Source organism: Anopheles ziemanni, chromosome X (assembly GCF_943734765.1).
Source record: "Anopheles ziemanni chromosome X, idAnoZiCoDA_A2_x.2, whole genome shotgun sequence".
Lineage (NCBI taxonomy): Eukaryota > Metazoa > Arthropoda > Insecta > Diptera > Culicidae > Anopheles > Anopheles ziemanni.
Window position 1 is genome coordinate 10,288,898 of NC_080707.1, and position 19,345 is coordinate 10,308,242.

General features: G+C 42.5%; 1 protein-coding gene across 1 annotated transcript; it reads left to right on the top strand.

The window, feature by feature from the left end:
- The first annotated feature begins 7,588 nt into the window (after positions 1 to 7,588).
- LOC131291027 (irregular chiasm C-roughest protein-like) lies at positions 7,589 to 17,895 on the top strand. The gene is made up of 8 exons (XM_058320219.1): positions 7,589 to 7,864; positions 7,940 to 8,105; positions 9,794 to 10,323; positions 10,404 to 11,052; positions 13,135 to 13,274; positions 13,574 to 13,788; positions 13,856 to 14,211; positions 17,417 to 17,895. Exons 1-8 carry the CDS (start codon positions 7,589 to 7,591, stop codon positions 17,893 to 17,895), a joined length of 2,811 nt encoding a protein of 936 aa, XP_058176202.1.
- The last annotated feature ends 1,450 nt before the right edge of the window (positions 17,896 to 19,345 follow it).

Here is a 19,345-nt window from a genome sequence, read left to right on the forward strand (position 1 = left end):
CGGGCACTTGCAGTTCGAAATACTTGCTTCAACCTAATTGGGTTTATTTTGTTTGTTTTTGTTTTTGTTACTTTGTAGTACCTACCAGAACATCTTTATTCTTGATATTCAAACATTTAACAACTGTGAACAGGTCCGTTACGCATACGCTTTTTCTCACTTTATCTCTTCATTGTAATCTCTATCATGCGCTTCAGAAATAATCAAAATAATTTGAAGAATCTGTAAATAAACCTAAGACTATTTTTAGAAAAGGGATTGATCCTTAAAAACCCACATCGACAATAAATGCGAATACACTCACATCTTTGTATTCCTTTTTAACACTTCGACTGACAATTGTTTCCAGAACATTTTGTTTCGTATATCCATGTAAACTTTTTTTCCCCAAACAAATTCTAAGACTTCTATTCAAACAACAAGCAAATGGGTTAAACTTTCTTAAGGAAAAGATTTAAAAATACTATACCCTTCTTCCATATTATTGCATTACAATATAAGCTTTCTGAATATTAGAAATATTTGTCACCTTTTGTACATAAGTTGTTAAACTAGACGTCTTAATTGAACCACATAAAAAGTGATGGTTGATTGAATTACGCCAACCCACACCTTAAATCATAATTTCTTAAGGCCATTTAAAGAGTTCATCCAAAGCTCGGTACGTCAACACCGAACATGGCATGTAATTTACAACAGATTTTAAATAGAGTGAAAAGAATTCACATATAACGACAAACGCACTGAAACTCTTACGAATAAATAAAATAATTCACATCATAATCATATCGGCTTAGTTGTACAGTAATCTAATTAATTCTTTTTTATTCGGTAGGGTTGGGTTGTTTTGTTTAGTTCAGTGTTGTTCCTAAAAATAAAATAAAAATCGTCATTGTCGCCAGAAACAACAACCGCTATTTTCATCCTAACAAAGTCACTCGAGTGTACATTTCCCTCAGTACTTAACCTCAAACGAGCTAACACCAAAATTACAAAACTGACAAGCTGCTTTGGCCATTACAATATAGCCGTCGCCAGCGGGAGAAAATTATTGGGAAAGCTGTAAAACGCCTTCACCGGTCAATGCACTGATTTGATTTCACTAATGGAGTCCATTCGATCCGTGCGTGGGTCCAATTCGGGTGAAAAATGTACTATGTGGAGGCGCCCGGTCATTCATCAGCCTTCGGTGGAGGCGCCCGGTCACTCATCACCCTTCGGTGGAGGCGCCCGGTCACTCATCACCCTTCGGTGGAGGCGCCTGGTGGTTCGCGGAGCATGAAACCTTGGTAGCTTTTAATGAAATTCTGCTAATATTGGGCAAAGGTTTGCTGGAAAAATACCGACACACATTCCTGGCGGTTGTGTAAAGCCAACGCATGCTGCGTTGTGTGGTTTGCCTCAGCACCTTCCCGCACGCTGTGTCTAAACGGATGGCGGGCCTACCTCAGCAATGTGCCGGGTTTAGTAAATGCAGTAAAAATCAAACATCAATGCACACGCAGACAGTCACCGCGCTCGAAAGGCTTGAACGAAGGCAAAAACGGCTTACTCCAGTCCCGCACGGTGGTGATTTCCATCGATGCGGGAATGTTTTGTGGCAATGGCCATCAGCAGCAATAGCAGCATAAGTATGGTCTAAGCATAAAATGGTTGCCCTACAAGCTACCCCACAACATCCACGTATCCGCGATTCCCGTTCCGATGGATACATCCTGTCGCGATGATCGGTCAAATGGCAACCACAACAAAAATCGCTGATTTCAACCAACTTTCTGCCACCTGCCTTGCCGCTTCGTGCCGCCTGGAGCCACCGTGGTCCGTCGAGGTCGACCCGTACGGGTTATTTTACCAATCAACCAAACTGCTCCACCCCATTTGCCCCGGCGTCACGCAACGACCACAACAAAGCGCGGCCTGTGGCGTTTTCGCATCCCAGAAACCGGTGTCATGCAGCTGATGATAAGTTGAAAGGTGTTGATTCTGATGCACGTGTGCATTTTTCATAGCCGTTAACTGCCGTTTTTTTTTGCCGCGCAATCCTTTCACGTCCGAACAGTGTATAACGCTCGTGTGTTTTATTTTTGCATCCGTCAGGGGGGAGGGACACAACATAAACCTATCATTCATGCACGGGTGAGCTAACCGCGCCACTACAAAACCCTTTGTTTTTCCGCTCCACCCTTTCACCTCCGATCAATCTCTTTCAATGGTGTCCATTGATCTCTGCCAAAGTTTCATCTGAAAACTGAGGGTTCTTAGCTGTGGCGAGGTTCGTAATTTATTGATATCGACATCCTCTCCACATCGGGACAACGCTCTACATTTGAACGGATTGAATAGTAACATTTTCTTCTCTGCTCTTTATCTTAAGCTTGCCCCTTCAATCAACCCGTTAAAAAATCTGCGAGCGAAAACTACAGAACCGAAACGATCGTCTGAAACAAATCGTAAGGCAGGGATATACTGATGCTGGCAAGGTTACCGACCTTCAAGATGGAAGATGGTTTTGAAAAGAGCACAACTTGCCAACATATTTACGCGTTCGCCAATGACACTGGTCAGGAGTGGATGGCACAACAGAAAAAAAACCAAAAGATGCCCTGTATAAATCTCGTGCCATTGAGAAAAAAACCTAAACGCAGCCTTCAATCAAAGTCAATGAAAAGAAAGGTGCTTTAAATCTACAACTGCCATCCATTCAAGACATAAGCATTGTGCACTCATTACTCTATTATTTGTTCTTTCTTTTAAACTAGTTGATTTAGCTGATTTAATCCAAGAAGAAAATAATTTCAGGCAAAACATCGAAATATTTAAGAGATTCTATTCTAATACCAATGCTACGTAGAGCAGGGGTCGGCATACGTTTCTTATAAAGAAGCAAATGATTAAAAGGAAAGCGATACCACATTCCGGATACCTTTAATGATGATTTAATGAAGGGAGTGTTAACTTTCAAAATAGTAAAGAACATAAAAATATTCCAAAGTAAAGAACAGTACATAAAAAAAAGGTAAAATTAAATTATTTTAAATTTTACCATTGAACTTTTCTAAAGATTTCCCTACTTATCTTTGTTGAAATTTGATGTTTTTCAACAAAATAACAGGAACACCTCGTTCAACAATTTTAATCTTCCGTTTTTCGAAGAAAACAAACCTGACACCATGAGACAAATAAAAAATCACAATGTAACTTATTACTTTATTTTTACTATGTTGAAAATAAAAGAGGCTAGCAGAAAAGGAAATATGAACATATGAAGTTCAAAAGTTTAATCCTTGACAAATTAGCTTCCTTGGGTAGATTAAGGTTTGGGCTAACATTGGAGAGTTAAGAGTTTGGTCATTCAATCGAGTGACCAGAAATTCCGTGAAATGGATACACATATTACATTTTTACCAGTTCTTCGGTGTGAGGGTAAAACCCCCTTTTTCTCATTCCCCTAGATACATAAAGTTCAATTTAAGTAGTAGTTGTACCAAGTTTTTTTTAAAATCTATTCCATATCTGTTGAGTTATAACTGTTCTTTTAATCCTTTTCAGGAATTAGTGTTTCAAGAGAGGTAGATAGAAAAGGGTATAACAAGAAAACAACTTTTAACTAGCTTCCAGCCAAATTTAATGTGAGCAGTTTCATTTCATTGAAACGAAAACTGTTTATTTTCTATTTATAACTTCTTGCAATCCGAAAAGGTTAAAATATATTACCAACTACATTCGAAGCACACTTCATTAACTGGATTCCATTAACTCTTTTGATGAAAGAAGCGAATTTATAAAATCCCTTATTCCACGTTAGCTGCGAAAGCTCAAACTGTAGCCCGGCCTAACTTTCATTCGAAAAGTTCATTTTTCATAAAGCAGAAAACGAGATTTTCCCTTTTCCCACTCGTCCGATGCCGAAAGGAAAACAAAACACGAACCCTAAAACGGACGAATAATGTGCGAAAAGACTGATTCAATCTTTCACTGCCTTGTCGCACGCTCCTCAGTGTCATAAACATGATTGATTATTCTTAAAACATTAGCTGGTACGATGATAAGCCAGCACCTGGAGGTTTTTTTTCCCTTCTGCTGCTCTTTTCGTTCAAACGGCATAACGAATAGACGAATACTAATGGCGCCGGGGGAAAAAAGGGATGGTTCAAACTGTAGCGAAGCAAAAGAACAAAATCTGAGTATTTCGGTTCTGTTTCAACGCGGACTGTACTTCCATTGAGGTATTTCTATTTTTTGAGCTTTGCTGGAAGGAATATTTAGCAGTTTTCTTTTCCATTACGTATTGATTATTTTCATTCATTTCATCACATTGATAAAACAAATTTTCACGAATGATTCTTTCCTTTTTTATTTTTGTCAAGCATAAATAGTTAAAACTCGTCTTTTGTTGGTTTTATTATTTGCTCTTATTACACTCTCTGCCCCAAAGACCTCGTGCACAAACACGAGGTTGGCATTTTGGTTCGAAAGATCAGACTTATACAAAAGCTTTACAATGCACGACAGCGTCTCGTTAGGCGGAACGAAGTAGGAATTTCGCGTAGGTGGATAAACCAACTGGTCCCCCTTTTCTTGTGCTTCCCGTTACAAGCACAACGCGTACAAGAATCTAGCATTCCGGACAAAATGATTACTCCTATCTTTACGGCAAAGCCGATTCCCCGAGTCACTGTCGCCGAGATCTCTCCACCTTGACCGACACCGGATACCTCATAAAAATACTCACACGCCTCTCTACCACCCTCGACGATGGTGAAGCGAAAGCGTAGGACCTTAGGAACGAAACCGACACGTGCTTCACAAGACGTAGTGATAAAAGAATAATAATTCCAAAGACGCTTATGAGTCCCAGGTGGCTCGTTAGAACATATTTATGGTTTTGAAAATACACGTTTACGGCACATTATTTCTTGCGACATTCGGGAACCGGAGCGGATAGTGTAAGTTTGTGCGTCTGTGTGTGTCGGTGTTGAAAAGGCGAAGGAGCGGGAGTTTTCCCCCGGTTGCGCTTCGTTTTCTTTTTGCTCGTGAGCACAATTGGTTCTGCTGAATCCGCTTCCGTTCCGAGCCGGAGCCATTAAATCGACCATCGTGCCGGACCGGAGAGCCTACGCCATGCACCGTTTTGCGGGGAGAGAGATAAGAAGCGCACGGAATACCACGACGGAGGGCCTCGGGAGCTCCGGTGGAGGAGGAACGAAAAGTGGCTTCGAGATGTACCTGCCGGGAGCGAAGGCTGACAGGTTAAGCGGGTCGTTTATTGTACAGCATGGAAACTTATGGAATATTCAGGACCTTCGAGACTTTTCCCTCTGACCTCTCATCACAACCACCCGCCGTCCCACGCGAAACCAGCGCACAAAACCAGTCCCAGGCTCGCAAAGGACAGCCCGGCCAGAGAAATTGACATTACCATCAACAAACCCTTGCCGGAGCATAATCCTCCTCCTCCTCCTCCCTCCGCGCGGACCCACAGCTGGCGTAGGAAGCGTGCCCGGGCTTCACCATTTACAGCGGGTTCACCCGGGGCCGGCTTTGCTTTGGCTCGGTCGTGTCATAAGCTAACGAGTCTGAGGTCTACGAGCTGAGCAGTGCAGGATAGCCCGAAAAAGTGCAATAAACCCCCGGCGCGAAGCACTTCTGAATGTTTCCGAACGATTACAAGGAAAATTTTGCACACCCACTCTAACGCTGCGTGGTAGCATCGCGAAACATTAAAACACATTTAGTGCAATCCGCATAAAGCAGCATTTCAAACCACTTCACATTGAAACCTCCGTTACAGTAAACCAGTTTCAGTTACGATTTCACTTTGTTGTTTCCAAACGGTAAATAATGTATCGCTTTACCCAGGGGTCGGCACACCACTAAACTATTTTTTAATGTTTCGAAGTGGTAATGAACCCTCTCATCAGTAGAGTTGATCTATTTATTTAAATACAAACTACTGTGATGCGAGATAACATATTTCAAAATTTTACTTGTAACTATTTACTTTGATACTTATTCTATTTATTTTTTGTTTTGTTTATTTATTTTCATACATACTCCACTGCTGTACTTTAAAAAAAACATTCTTTATTCGGTTCTCTCCTACTCGCTTCTTTAAAATGTGAAATTTTTAGTTCAATTAATTTTATCATATAAAAATCGCCTAAGTACTTCAAATCCCACTAATTAGTGTGAGTTTTTGACCATTGTGAACTATGGAAGCTATTGTAAAAAAATTCTTAATTTTTTTATGTTTAGAAGCGGTAAAGAACCCGTTTACCAGTGGAGCTGATCTATTTATGTAAAGCGGAAAATAACGAACTACAGAAATACTGCATACTTTTACTTGTATCTATTTATTTCCATACTTTTTCTGTTTATTTTCTTTTATTTATTTATTTTCATACATATTCCACTATTGTACTTTTTTATCGATAATGTTTCATTCGGTTTGTTTCAAAGAACTCTCTTCTTTTAGATATAAAATATTCAACTAAAATTGTTTTATCATATGATAATCAGTCGATTGACTATGGAAGCTATTTCTTTATCAATCGAAATGAGATATTGACCAACAAGTGTTCATTTTCGGGTTACTTGGTTCACTGAGCAATCGCGAACGTTAACAGAAATAGTATAATTCTGTTCCATTTAGATCAACCAAATGTATCCAGTAACCAGTCAGAAAAGACTACTTGGATCCAACTGGATGACGGTCATCTTCCACGCGATGTTTACTCCAATAGGAAAGCAGTTGATTGACAGATAGAAAACTGGTTACCTTATCGATCGATACGGAAAAAAACGTACACGATGCAAAATCCGAGCAGATAACTTTACCGACAGTTAAAAAGTTATCGCTCGATTAGCAAAATCTACTTCTTTCCCGATAGATATCTATGTTTTATTTACCTATAACGGAGTAAACAAGATATTTTGCCGCTCCAGAAAATGGTAAAAACGTTCGATCATGAAAATTCTATAAAAAAAACAAAATCGTAACAGAAAAGAATACAATAAAGCCAAAACGAACGTAAATTTTTGTAAATCACGTTAAAATGTTGTAACGGACCGGATAAAGTCAACAACTGGGTGCCGGTATTTGCCGACCCCTGCTATAAATGGTAAACAATATCGAAAAATGCGGGTTATAGTAAAAATCTACAATATGAAAGTCGTTTTGGACATTTTCAGATAAAAGGTCTCAGGCAGAGTGAACTTGTTTCGCTGTTTGTACGTTTTGCATTCGTGTATCATCGTCATTTCCCTTGCACTCTGCAGTTTCACGTGTATCGGATATCTCTTGCACTTCTCTTATGTTTTGTTTATTCCTTTTATTTACTTCATAGCACATAGGTTGTATTAATAAGCATTTCCTAAACAGTGCCTACGCTATCATTCTTCTATATTGGCGTCTTTTTTCTACTTACAGTTAGTTTTGGCGTCAATAGCTGTGCCTGGTGTGTGCAGCAGCCCATGAAACCAGTGGAAAATGACCACCCTGTCGGTGCGGAGCAACCGCTGATGTCAAATGTTCGACGCTACGGCAAGTAGCAAGCACAAGGAGGGCAGAGTAAGACCCAACGCAAGTATGTCACAGCCTCCACACCCTGCTCGGAGTGTGAATTCGGAGGACGCACGGAGGACGGTCGCCCGGCGACAAACCCTCGTCGCGGCCACCCCGTACCCGCTCTTCTTCCTGTTCCTGTTGCTGCGAGCCTGCGGAGCGGAGGGCGCCAAGGTGTCGGCGCTGGGTGACCGACAGATCGAGCAACGGTTCGCCATGGAACCGCAGGACCAGACGGCCATCGTTGGCTCGCGAGTGACGCTGCCCTGCCGGGTGGTGAACAAATCGGGCCAGCTGCAGGTGAGCGAACCCTCGCCCCAACCGATGCACATGACCCTGATTCCGTTTCCCTCTGTTTCCATGTCCCTCCTATAGTGGACCAAGGATGACTTCGGGCTCGGGACGCACCGCAACCTGAGCGGCTTCGAGCGGTACACCATGGTGGGCAGCGACGAGGAGGGCGACTTCTCGCTCGACATATCCCCCGTCATGCTGGACGACGACGCCAAGTACCAGTGTCAGGTGGGACCTGGCAAAGATGGTAAGACCACACCACCACACAACCAGATTTACATTCATATCAAAGCAGCAAATGCACTAATTGTACTTCGACATGCATACGATATCATTTATCCATTATTTAGTGACTCTTTTAAGCATATACTACAAATCGACCTTGTTTAGGGTATTTACAACTGTATTTATCGTAAAGCTTTTAGTATCGGATTTATCCTCTTCGTTTTACGTTTACTAAATAATTTGTCATCCCTTCCAACACAATTAAAAAACCACACTGAAGTTCTTTACTTCTTCTTCTGATCCATTATCTGCTTCAGTAGATACCTCTGCAGTTCATTCTATATTTATAGGAAAATTTCCTACTGCTATGGTTAATTTCGACGTATGTAGATTACTAAAAATAATTGGAAAGAATAAAAAAATACAGACTTAAACATGTTAAACATCAACCTTGAGGCGTTTAAAAGAAATCAATAAAAATAAATCTTTAAATCGTGCTTAAAAACATGATACATAAATTATGATCTGCAAGTCTTATAATTACTTCATGGATTGACTTATCATTTGTTTATACAACCGGACGTCGATTATCGATGGTCGTGGTCAAACTGAAGTTTAGGGACAGTTTTTTTCATACTTGCTTCAATTGATTAATTTTAAATGGTTAGACTATGGTGGAAGCTTAGTTAAATAATGAATGCAAAATGTATTTTAACATGGTTTCGTCGACTAAAGGTAGCAAATAGCAAAATTTAAGATTGTCAAACTCAAGATACTGAATGAAAACACTCGTCTGTTTGAAATGTATTTCCACCCGGATGAAATCGGGTTAATCAGCTAATATAATGGAACTTACATGGAACTTTGGGATTCATGAATCTCTTGTTTAAAGATCGAAACACGAAACAAAGTGTCAATCCGGTTCATCTATGAACAGCAAAGACAGAGTTGCTAATTGCTTGAATGTTTTTAATATAAATAAAAATAATTACTCAAACCACTGCCAAAATTGATGCAAACGCATGTGCATCCATAGAACCTGGACATAATTAGAGGCGGAAAATCCCGTGGTGAAAATCTGAGACTAAAAAAGTAACCACATTTTCAATTAGTATCCTTTAATTTTGCTGCAGTGTTTTTGGTATACTTTTGATATTGCTCCAATTTTTTAATTTTTCAAATCTTAAATTATGGTAGGTTATGTTTTCGTTCGCATTCAAATGATTTTCCTCATATAAACATAGTGCATATTTAAAGCGAGCCATATAACTTCTTAGTCAGTATCATATACGACTAATAATATAGCAACGACTCCGATGTAAATAAGACTGATTGACGATTAAATTCACACAACGGAATACGAGTTTTAGTGCAAAATATGAGATTTAACTCCAGCAAATTTTGGAGCTGATTCGGGAGCCGGATCCGATCTTACGGCTTCGGAGCAGGTTCCAAACTAACGTATATGAAGAAATCGTCGACGGTAACTAAGCTTGTTGTGAATTGTAAATTTGATTTTTTATCGTTTTTTGTCTGAAAATAACATAATTGCGTAGTTAATTCAAGTATGTTTATTTTTCTACGTAATGCCGGAGGCGGTTCGGGAGCCATTAGTGCGGAGCTGGTTCCGGAGCCGTTGAGCGAATCACTAACGAGTTTGTCCTCCACATCCTCACCTGACACCTTCTCCCTTGTTCGTTTTCCCTGCAGGAACGCCCGGAATTCGGTCGCGGTTCGCCAAGCTGACCGTGCTGGTTCCGCCCGAGGCGCCTAAAATCGTCCAGGGCGACTTCATGGTGACGACGGAGGACCGAGAGATCGAGCTGGAGTGCGTGTCGGTGGGCGGGAAGCCGGCCGCCGAGATCACGTGGATCGACGGGCTGGGGACGGTGCTGACGAAGGGCATCGAGTACATGAAGGAGCCGCTGCGCGACGCCCGCCGCTACACGGCCAAGTCGATCCTGAAGCTGACGCCGAAGAAGGAGCACCACAACACGACGTTCACCTGTCAGGCGCAGAACACGGCGGACCGGACGTACCGCTCGGTGCGGCTGAAGCTGGAGGTGAAGTACGCGCCGAAGGTGCACATCGCTGTGATAGGCGGAGCGCTGAACGGTGGCCGCATCCTCGAGGGTACGGAGGTGCGGCTGTCGTGCCGGGCGGACGCCAACCCGCAGGATCTCACCTACCGCTGGTTCGTCGGGGGCGAGCTGTCGGAGGCCAGTCACTCGCAGGAGTTGGTAAGTGTGTGCCTTCTCTTAAACTGCCACTGACACTGAACATCCGCTTGCGCTTGCGCTTGGTGCTCGCCTGCTTGCAGCTCATCGGTAACGTCTCCCGTCGGTATCATGCGATGGTCGTGCGGTGCGAGGTTCGGAACGCGGTCGGTCGGAGCGAGGAGAGCGAAACGCTGGACATCAGCTACGGGCCGAGCTTCCGCCAGCAGCCCAGCTCGATCGAGACGGACCTGAACGCCACCGTCACCCTTACCTGCGACGTGGACGGCAACCCAACTCCGGACATCCTCTGGATACACGAACCGACCGATCAGGTCGTCTCGAGTGCGCCCAACCTAACGCTCACGGTGACGCACGACACGGCCGGCCGGTACTACTGCAAGGCGAGCGTGCCGGGCTTCCCGGAGGTCGAGGCCAACGCCACCGTCCACCTGCGCGGCCCACCCACCATCACTTCGCCCCGCCAGCAGTTCGGAGCCGAACATGACCGCGCCCAGCTCGAGTGTGTCGCCCGCTCGATACCGCGCCCCCGCCAGGTCCTGTGGTCGTTCAATGGGCGCGAACTCAACGACACCGACGCCGACTACCGCACGCTCGAAACCCCGACCCCGAACGGTGTCCGCGCCACCCTCATCCTCAACCGATGCCGGCCGGAACACTTCGGGCGCTACAACTGCACCGTCGTCAACGGGTACGGGGTCGACTTCCTCGAAATCGAGTTCATCTCCAAGGGTACGTCTCCCTTCCCTTCCCACTACCCCCCCCCCTCCACCCATCCCGCCCCCTCTCCCCGTGTGCTGACGAGTGCGCACTACACTTGCTAATGCCGCCGCGCAGCCGTGCTTGTGCTTAGGCAAACTTAGGCGCTTCTCCCTATACGCCTTTTATCCCCCACTCCCAACTAACGTTTGCATAAACAGGGTTTGCCCACCGAAATACGGCACCGGTTTGCCTTCATTATGGCAATCCATACAGTGCACTCCTTCCCACACTGCATACCTTCAGGCGTATCAGAATACCCCCCCAAAGGTATGCAATTGAACGTACCGAGTGATCTGAGAAAAGGCTGTCAAATTCAAGGTGGGTACTAAGTGAAGTGAGCTAAACAGCTTTGACATGGATTTTTGACAATCGTTTCTAGTTTTGTTTACCATGAAAAGCACGCAATAACGATGCGTAAGCAAGTTGCCGGAATTAGATTAAACGGTTGCCCTTACTTGATCAGCTATCTTTATTGAGGACGCGATACTAGCTACGATATCTGATGGCCATCGTGTGTTAGTTTGTTCCCATCGATAGGTGATTTGGTCATCTAACCTTCTTAATCGATCTTCTGGAAATTAATGAAAAGTAACATTTTCACAGTCTACGCGTTATTTGGCCAAAACGTACCTGAACACGAAATATACCTGCTGTATATATGTTCGTCCTTACTGAAAACTACATTATTGTTTGGAATTAATAAAAATCAACATATCCAACATGTCATATAAACAAAACTAAGAACGATTGTCAAAAATTCCTTTATTTTTCTAATCGAATCAAAGCGATTTGTTCAGGACGAATTCACTTTGTGTAAAATTATCCAAAGTTCGACCAATTGCATACCTTTGGGGGTATTCCGATACGCCTGCCAAATGTCTGAGTAAACAGGCATGGTAGAAAGAGTGCATCGAATCGCACTTCTAAAGCCTCCATTGCGGAAAAGTGGCAGCTGCATCACGACTTCAATGGCACGGATTGCCATAATCAAGGCAAACATTGACGTGTTCTGAGGCAAAACCTGTATGAAACAAAATGAACAACGTTAAATTGAACTAGAGAAAACACAAACTGCTTCGCACAAACAGCTTGAAAATTCAGAACGGTCATGAGCCCAATTAAGGATGATTCTGAAAACACCCATTTTTCAACTGCTCCAAACCTTATACACTATACTTGAAAGATACAAGTCGTACAGAGCCAGTAAACAAGCGAACCGGTATCTGAAGCAACAATTTCGTGGAGTAAAATCGAACCCTTTAACAGCCAAGGACATCCATCGAAAGCGAGAAAATGGGAAAGATGAGAAAAATGTAACTTAAAATCCAATGTTGCAACTAAGCAACAAATTCCAGATTTTATTATTCGACCAGTTCCGAGAACCAAGTTAACCACCTCTATTTTACTTTTTAACAGTCTCTTTTACCGCTCTTATTAAGACGCTATAACTTCTCTATTTGGTTTTTATTTTTCAAGTCTGTAAACGGCTGTTGTTTAGTATATTTGTTGACTATCTTTTGTCGGTTTGGTGTTTGATACTGAGAGATATAAATCATTTACACGAAATACCATTTAAAAATCTTCACAAGTGTCTTTAGACGAGTGGTCAAAATAACCAAATGTTTTCTAGTGTTAACAGTCTATATAAAATATTTTGGAGACCCTAAATTCCCAAAGAGGACAATATTTAGTGCTAACACTAAGTAGGAAATGTGAAAACAGCTGCTATTTGTTTCAAGTAAGTAAGTAAGCGGCGTAAACTGATGACTAAACTAAAGTAAAATGTACTTCGCTCAATTGATCGATGAAAGTTTGTCCATTTGATTTTAATGCAAACGTTAACTTAAACACCGCCATCACCACCACCACCACCACCACCATCCTTTGCCAATATAGCTGAAAGAAAATTAGCACACCAAAAAACCAGTTGCTAACACGAACCATGTCTACGAATGTCCGTTTCTTTGTTTTTTCTTTTCTTCTCCTTCTTCTTCTTCTTCTTCTTCTTCTTTTTCTTGTCCTTTGATTTATAAAAAACCAATGGCAAAGCAGAGCAAAATCTCTTACCGGTTATCGTTTTGGGCTCGCTCGGAGGGATCACATTTTTACTCATTGTCATTACGATTGGCCTATGCTTATGTAGTCGCCGTCACAAAAAGAAGCACCTTCCACCCGCCGACGTCATACCGAAGGTTCGTATCCCGTCAACTTTTGCATCTAAACCTTGTTTGTCTTCGTCACCACGTTTGCGTTTTTTGTTTTCGGTTACCTTCTGTTGTGTGTGTGGTTTGTATCGATCACTCTGTTCCATTTCCTACATCACTGTTTTAGTTTGTCTGCTTTTCGTTGTGATTTTATGTTTTTTATTGTTTGTTGTTTAGAGAGATACTTTTTTGACAAATCCACTACCGTCGGGTGAAAGCTGTTGATTGTTTTCGCTAATACGCATACCCGCTTCCTACGCGTTTGACGTGTTCTTCCTTTCATGCAGTATGACGTCCCGGGGAAGGACTGTGGCGAGGGTAACGTGGGCGTTCACAACGGTAGCAGGAAGATCGACCGCAGCAACGACCTGGTGGACGGCGAAGGAACCACCAACATCGCGCTCAGCGTGCGGACGTCCAGCTCGCCCGGTATGCCTCCAGCGTCCGGCGGGATCAGCTCGCCACTCACGGCCCTCAAAAGTGACACCACAACCGATTATGGGTAAGTGAAGTGAAGCTGTTCTCGAGACCCCTCATCGTGAGCACTACTCTCTTATCTCTTTTCCCAGCCGCTACTCGGGCGACTTCTCGGACGCGCTAAGCCACCTCCAGCAGACGCCTCAGCAGAAACCGAGCCCGGCTAGCAACAACGGGTACGTGCCGTACGTGAACTACGCCCGCGACTACAGCCCACCGACGCAGCACCTGATGCAGTTCAAGGCGAGCAGCAGCAGCAACAGCATCGAGAGTGGCGGTACCGCCCTCGGGAAGCAGATCGCGTCCCGCACTGGCAACGGTCAGCTGCCGTCCGGCACGATGACGCTCACGAGGAAGCGTCCGACCGGCCCGGAGCTGCCTCGATCAGCCGACAACGGCCTTCCGAACATCCAGAGCAGCGTGTCGTCCATTCCCAACGGGCTACTAAGTAAGTTCTCGCACGGTTCTTCAATAGCCTAATACCGCAACTAGTATTGGGTCAATTGCATTGCTGTTAGCACAGTTAGGTGTCATACAGCGTCTCTATTTACATATTCAGCAACACCTTTTCGATACAAAAAGTGTGAGCAAAGCGTAGTTACTCCGCGAGCAAAACAAAATTCTAGAATTGTGTAATTCGGATTAAGATTCATTGAATCCCAAAGATTCATCAATGTTAAAAGATCAGAAAACGAATGTCCATAAAATGGATAGAGAGACCCTTTTGTTTTTGGGTCGTATGATCCACGTCAATGAAAGAATCATCAAGATCCATCAAACATTCATGAAGATTCATTGTGGTTTCGTAAGATTCATCAATGTTTGAAGATCAAAATCCCAAAAGATTCATGATTCAGTTTGGTACTGAACGAATCCTAGGTGGAAGATTCGTAAGACGTATCCAAGAATTAAATAATACAAAATTGGAACACAGTTGCTAAGGAACAACACGGATAAGGTGCAGAATTTGGCTTGCTCTGTAAGGTCTTTACTCATTTTCACTTCCATTCAACACCTATGTAATCCATAAGCCGGTCTTAAAAGGTGTTCTCTATAAGAAATCATTAGCTAATTTATTCAAAACACCTTCATTTTAAATTTAAACATTGCTGCGGTTTTACTTCAAGTTTATTTGCATACTTATATAACTGCAACTTAATTGTTCTTCTGTCTACACTGCCTTTGTGGATCTCTTTTCTCTAACTAATGTCTAATTGTTAGAGTTCATACATTTTCGACATATTTTTACAATTTTCTACTGTTTTTACAGAAGATATATCAACTGTCGTTTGATTTATTGATGGCATTTCTTATTTACCATTCGTAAAAGATTTCGTTTAGAAATTACGAAAAGTGTCGCTTAATCACATTTTTCAAATGTGAATTAGATTTTTGTATAAACTGGTAGAAGTTACTGGTATGATGATCATAAAAGGTCCGATCTAAGGTGTTCAGTTAGCCCTGAATGAGTGATTAAAACTTTAATGAATAATTAAGGAACATGTAATAGTTATGAAAAGAAAATTGCCGAGAAATCTAGTAACGTATGTAAATTTGCCGTACTGTTGGTGTTTGAATTTGTATCAGAATATATTGGACACGGAGTAATTTTAAGTTATAATTTCGTTCAGGAACACATCATTTCGCTATCATAACGAACCTTATGAGGAATGTCTCAGCCATGGGAGAATTAGACACTGCCAAAAAATCGAAACCCACGGAAACAGGAACCCAACCCCTTTCCCTAAATCCACACAATGTAATGTTTAGAAAGGAAGGAAAATGGAAAACTTTACCGCTACGAAATCGGCTCGAATCGAGTCGTCCCTTGACCTCTTTCGCTCCGACGCCGAGTAAAGCGACATCCGCTGGGAAAACTTCTACCCAGTGCCGGTTCGGTGTAAGAGCAGATCGCATTCCTTCCGCAGCTGCAAAACTAACCGATGCAAACGGATGCAATTCGGGTGTGTTGTCCTCTCTAGGAAACTAAAAGTTTTTATCGAACGAATTCAAACAGAAAGAAAAATGAAAAACGGAGAACACATGGGGGGGTTGGTATGTAGAAGAAGAATGGAAAATAATGTACACAAACAAACTTGCGACACAGTTTACTGCACAAGTTTGTTGAAAAAACATCCGGAAGTCGGCCGGAGGATGCGAAAAGTCGAGAAAATTATTTTACATGAATCCTCTCTAGAGATGTGCAACAGAGATTCAGATTCATGATTCATCTTTCGATAAAATCAATGAATCCGAATCATTGGAAGCTATTGGATACGTTTTTCTACAACAACCGATATGAGATTTCGATCAATAAGTGCTCATTTTCGGATTAAACAAAAAAGTTCCTTGAAGTTCCCTTTCGAGAGTAATAAAAATGTATGAATCTCCCGGGGTTATTAAAGGTTTCATTGATCTCTAAAAATTCATGGATCCCAAATAATATTGAATCTTCGAATATTAATATTCATAAAATAGAAACGGTGATGCCTTTCTCGACACGGTTTGTTTAAATCCCATACAGTACAAATAGGTGATGCGTAGAGCAGTAAGGGTCTTATGAGTGATTCATACAACAACAGTTTGGTTCGTAAGTTTAAACTCGACTTCCTATTTGCCAAGCAATAGAGTGATTTAATCATTTTCTTGGTAGCACAAATTTGTTGTTGGACGTGTTGTTTGAAGGTTAGCCTTTAATCTAGGCAGACCCGAAGGTATTTGATTTCATTGTTCCAATGAGTTTCAGTATCGCTAATGGTGATATTGCGATCTGGGAGTGACCTTGAACTCATACATGTAGGTAAAGTAGATTTTCTCAGTTTTAGATTAATTGATTTTCAGCTTCCACAGACTACAGCACTTTGTATATTGATCCCGGAAGTTAAGCTATTGTTGATTAGGAGAGGCTAGATGACTTGAAAAGGCGGTTATTCCGAAGTCATCAGCAAAAGCAAACCTTCTTGTCGATTTCATTCTTGGGATATCCGCAGAGAAGATGTTAAATAAAATTGGGGATAGCGCACTATACCTTGTGGTAGGCCAGCCAGAGGATTGCAGACATCTGGTTTTGTTAAGGATATATGCAGATATCTAAGATAAAAAGAATATAACTGGGAAGAAAATTGAAACAGATGAGTTTATATAGGAAGTCGTCGTGCCAGACCGAAGTATCGGAGGCTTTTTCTAGATCTAGTGTCACTAGGGATCGGGGACTTTCTAATATTTCTGTCTTTTTTTATTTAGTTAGGGAGTCAATGAAGTTGATGGGTGTTAGCTAACCCAGGTTGGAACCCAAACTGATACGTAGGCAAAATCCCATATAAAAAGATGCAAATACTTAAACCGCATCGTATTTTTATTCGTACAGACGAAGATCTCTCGAGCATTATGAGTCTTTAGGGATCTCTTATTTCCAAAGATCCATGTTTCTATCCTCTACAGATTCATACTTTACTCTAACTGATTCATTCTTAAGTGATCCACATGAATGAATCTCATCTAAAGATTCGTAACACCCAACTCTAAGCCCCTCCGCTAATCTCTTAGGGAGTCGATGGGTCTCTTTTACCTTCACAATGTTGCTCTTTTCTAATTTAAAGTTTTTCTGAGTCTTTTGTTGTACTTACCTTTCCCTCTTACCCTTTTCCTCACAGACCATCCCATGATGGGTTGCCACATTGGTTTGGACTCGAGGTTTGGTGCCAACTACGGAACGCTCCATGGTCGGGGCAGCAGCAGTCCGATGGGTCCGCTTCCGCTGCAGCTGCCGGCCCTACCGCCCCCGGCCACAGCCAACCCGGCCGCAACACCGGCCCCGCCGCCGTACAACGCCGCTCGGGCCCACGCCTGCCTGCTCGGTCTCGGACTCCAGCCGTCGACGGGCGGCGTCAGCTGTACCACCAACTCCAGCCTGCCGGCCGCAATGGTCACCAGCTCGAGCAGTCCTAGCTCGACCCAATCCGGCTCCCTGTCCCTCGCCAGCTCGCAGCTCTCGCAAGGCCAACCTGTTGCAACCGGGGCCGCCACCATCGGCGGGAAGCCAGAGCAGCAACCGAGCAGCCCATCTGGCCAGTTTATACTTCCCTCCAGTGGCACCGTGAAGCCCGGCGGAGGGCTAGCGACACACGTCTGAACGACACATGGAATCACCTGCACCGACTCGACATCTGGAGTCGAGTGCAAACCCGCGCCAAAACCAAACGAATCGGTACACCTACCCTTCCGACGCCCGAAGCGGCTCTCGTCGGCCGCTCCAGCTGACCTCCATCGAACGCCACCAGGTTATTAAGTGCTTCCGGTTTGCGCGGCACGACAATCCGAACCGGTGCAGAGTCGGAACTGGCTCCCTATGTGTACCGAACCCGTACGGCGTCTCTTCTTTCCGGTGTTTTAGCTAGCAAACAGAGCCAGTGGAAAGGCAAACGGCAAACGAGAAACCACATAACCCAACACATATCTAAAAACGAAGCTAAGTAAACCCGCTCGTCGCATAAAGCAGAAGATTTACTTACCAAACTTTAGCCTCAAATTATCGAAGATCATTCCGTTCCGCGAGTGGAATTGTTAATAATAATAAAGTATTAGTCTAATGAACGTAACGTCGCTCTAAAGGCAGCCCTCTAGCAGCTGTAGACCGTACCGTTTTTTCATCACCCCTCTTTCCTTCCCTCCGCTTAAGCCAGATTTTTCTCACCGCAACGCACAGTGGGATCGGGTGGAACAATCAAACGGACATTTCTAATTGTTTTTATTTTATTTAATTGTTATTAGTACTAGAAACGTATGTCATAATACAACAATTTAATGCGATATTTTTCAAACCAATGTCCCTTACCGAAATTGCCTCGAAGCTTTACTTAAAAGGCAGTCAAAAGTCATATTACAACAATTAAATACGATATTTTCAAAACCAATTGCCAGTTTTTGTCCCATAAGTAAATGAAAATGCAACATAAAAATTATAGTAGCATTTCATATCAATTCTTTGGGAAGTTAAGTTTTTGCTTAGCATTATTGATTTAATAAATGTTATTAACAAATTTTATTGAAAACGATTGTACTAAAAATTATGCTAAAAACGCTTGGCAGTCAACGTGTTAAAGAGCTGAATCTCCAAAACGGGCAAACTCGGGCAGTTGAATGTTTTAAAACTTGTCGTTTGCATATGTATTCACTCAAGTGCATTTTGAGGCTTTTTTATTCATCAACAAACCCTTGGAAAACCTTGGTTTTCTTCATTTTTCAACAAAAGCATGTTATTTCAATGCTTGTAGCAGTTCAAACAAGAAAATTGCATTTGGTTGAAAAGAGATGTTTAAAGATGGTAATTTAAACGTGTCTTTTTCAAACCCCATAAATTAAAAGCAAAGTTAGAATAATTTAAAATCAAAGTTTATTTAAGATTACAATTTTAAATCGGCTTTGTCAAAGGTTGAAGTACCGTGAATTGCGTTAAAAATATAAAAAATGACACTTTTATCAATTTTTTCCAACTTCGGCATAGCTCAGCTTCAACATTGAGTGTTGCGTTTTATTTGAACCAAGGTTTTTTCTTTATTATCTTGTTGCCATTTACATACAAA

What these genes read in the sequence shown, in the direction of transcription:
- LOC131291027 (XM_058320219.1), top strand. Translation starts at nt 7,589, where the DNA reads ATGTCACAGCCTCCACACCCTGCTCGGAGTGTGAATTCGGAGGACGCA. An exon ending in ACAAATCGGGCCAGCTGCAG is followed by an intron (nt 7,865 to 7,939) that starts GTGAGCGAACCC and finishes TCCCTCCTATAG; the next exon opens with TGGACCAAGGATGACTTCGG. An exon ending in GGTGGGACCTGGCAAAGATG is followed by an intron (nt 8,106 to 9,793) that starts GTAAGACCACAC and finishes TTTTCCCTGCAG; the next exon opens with GAACGCCCGGAATTCGGTCG.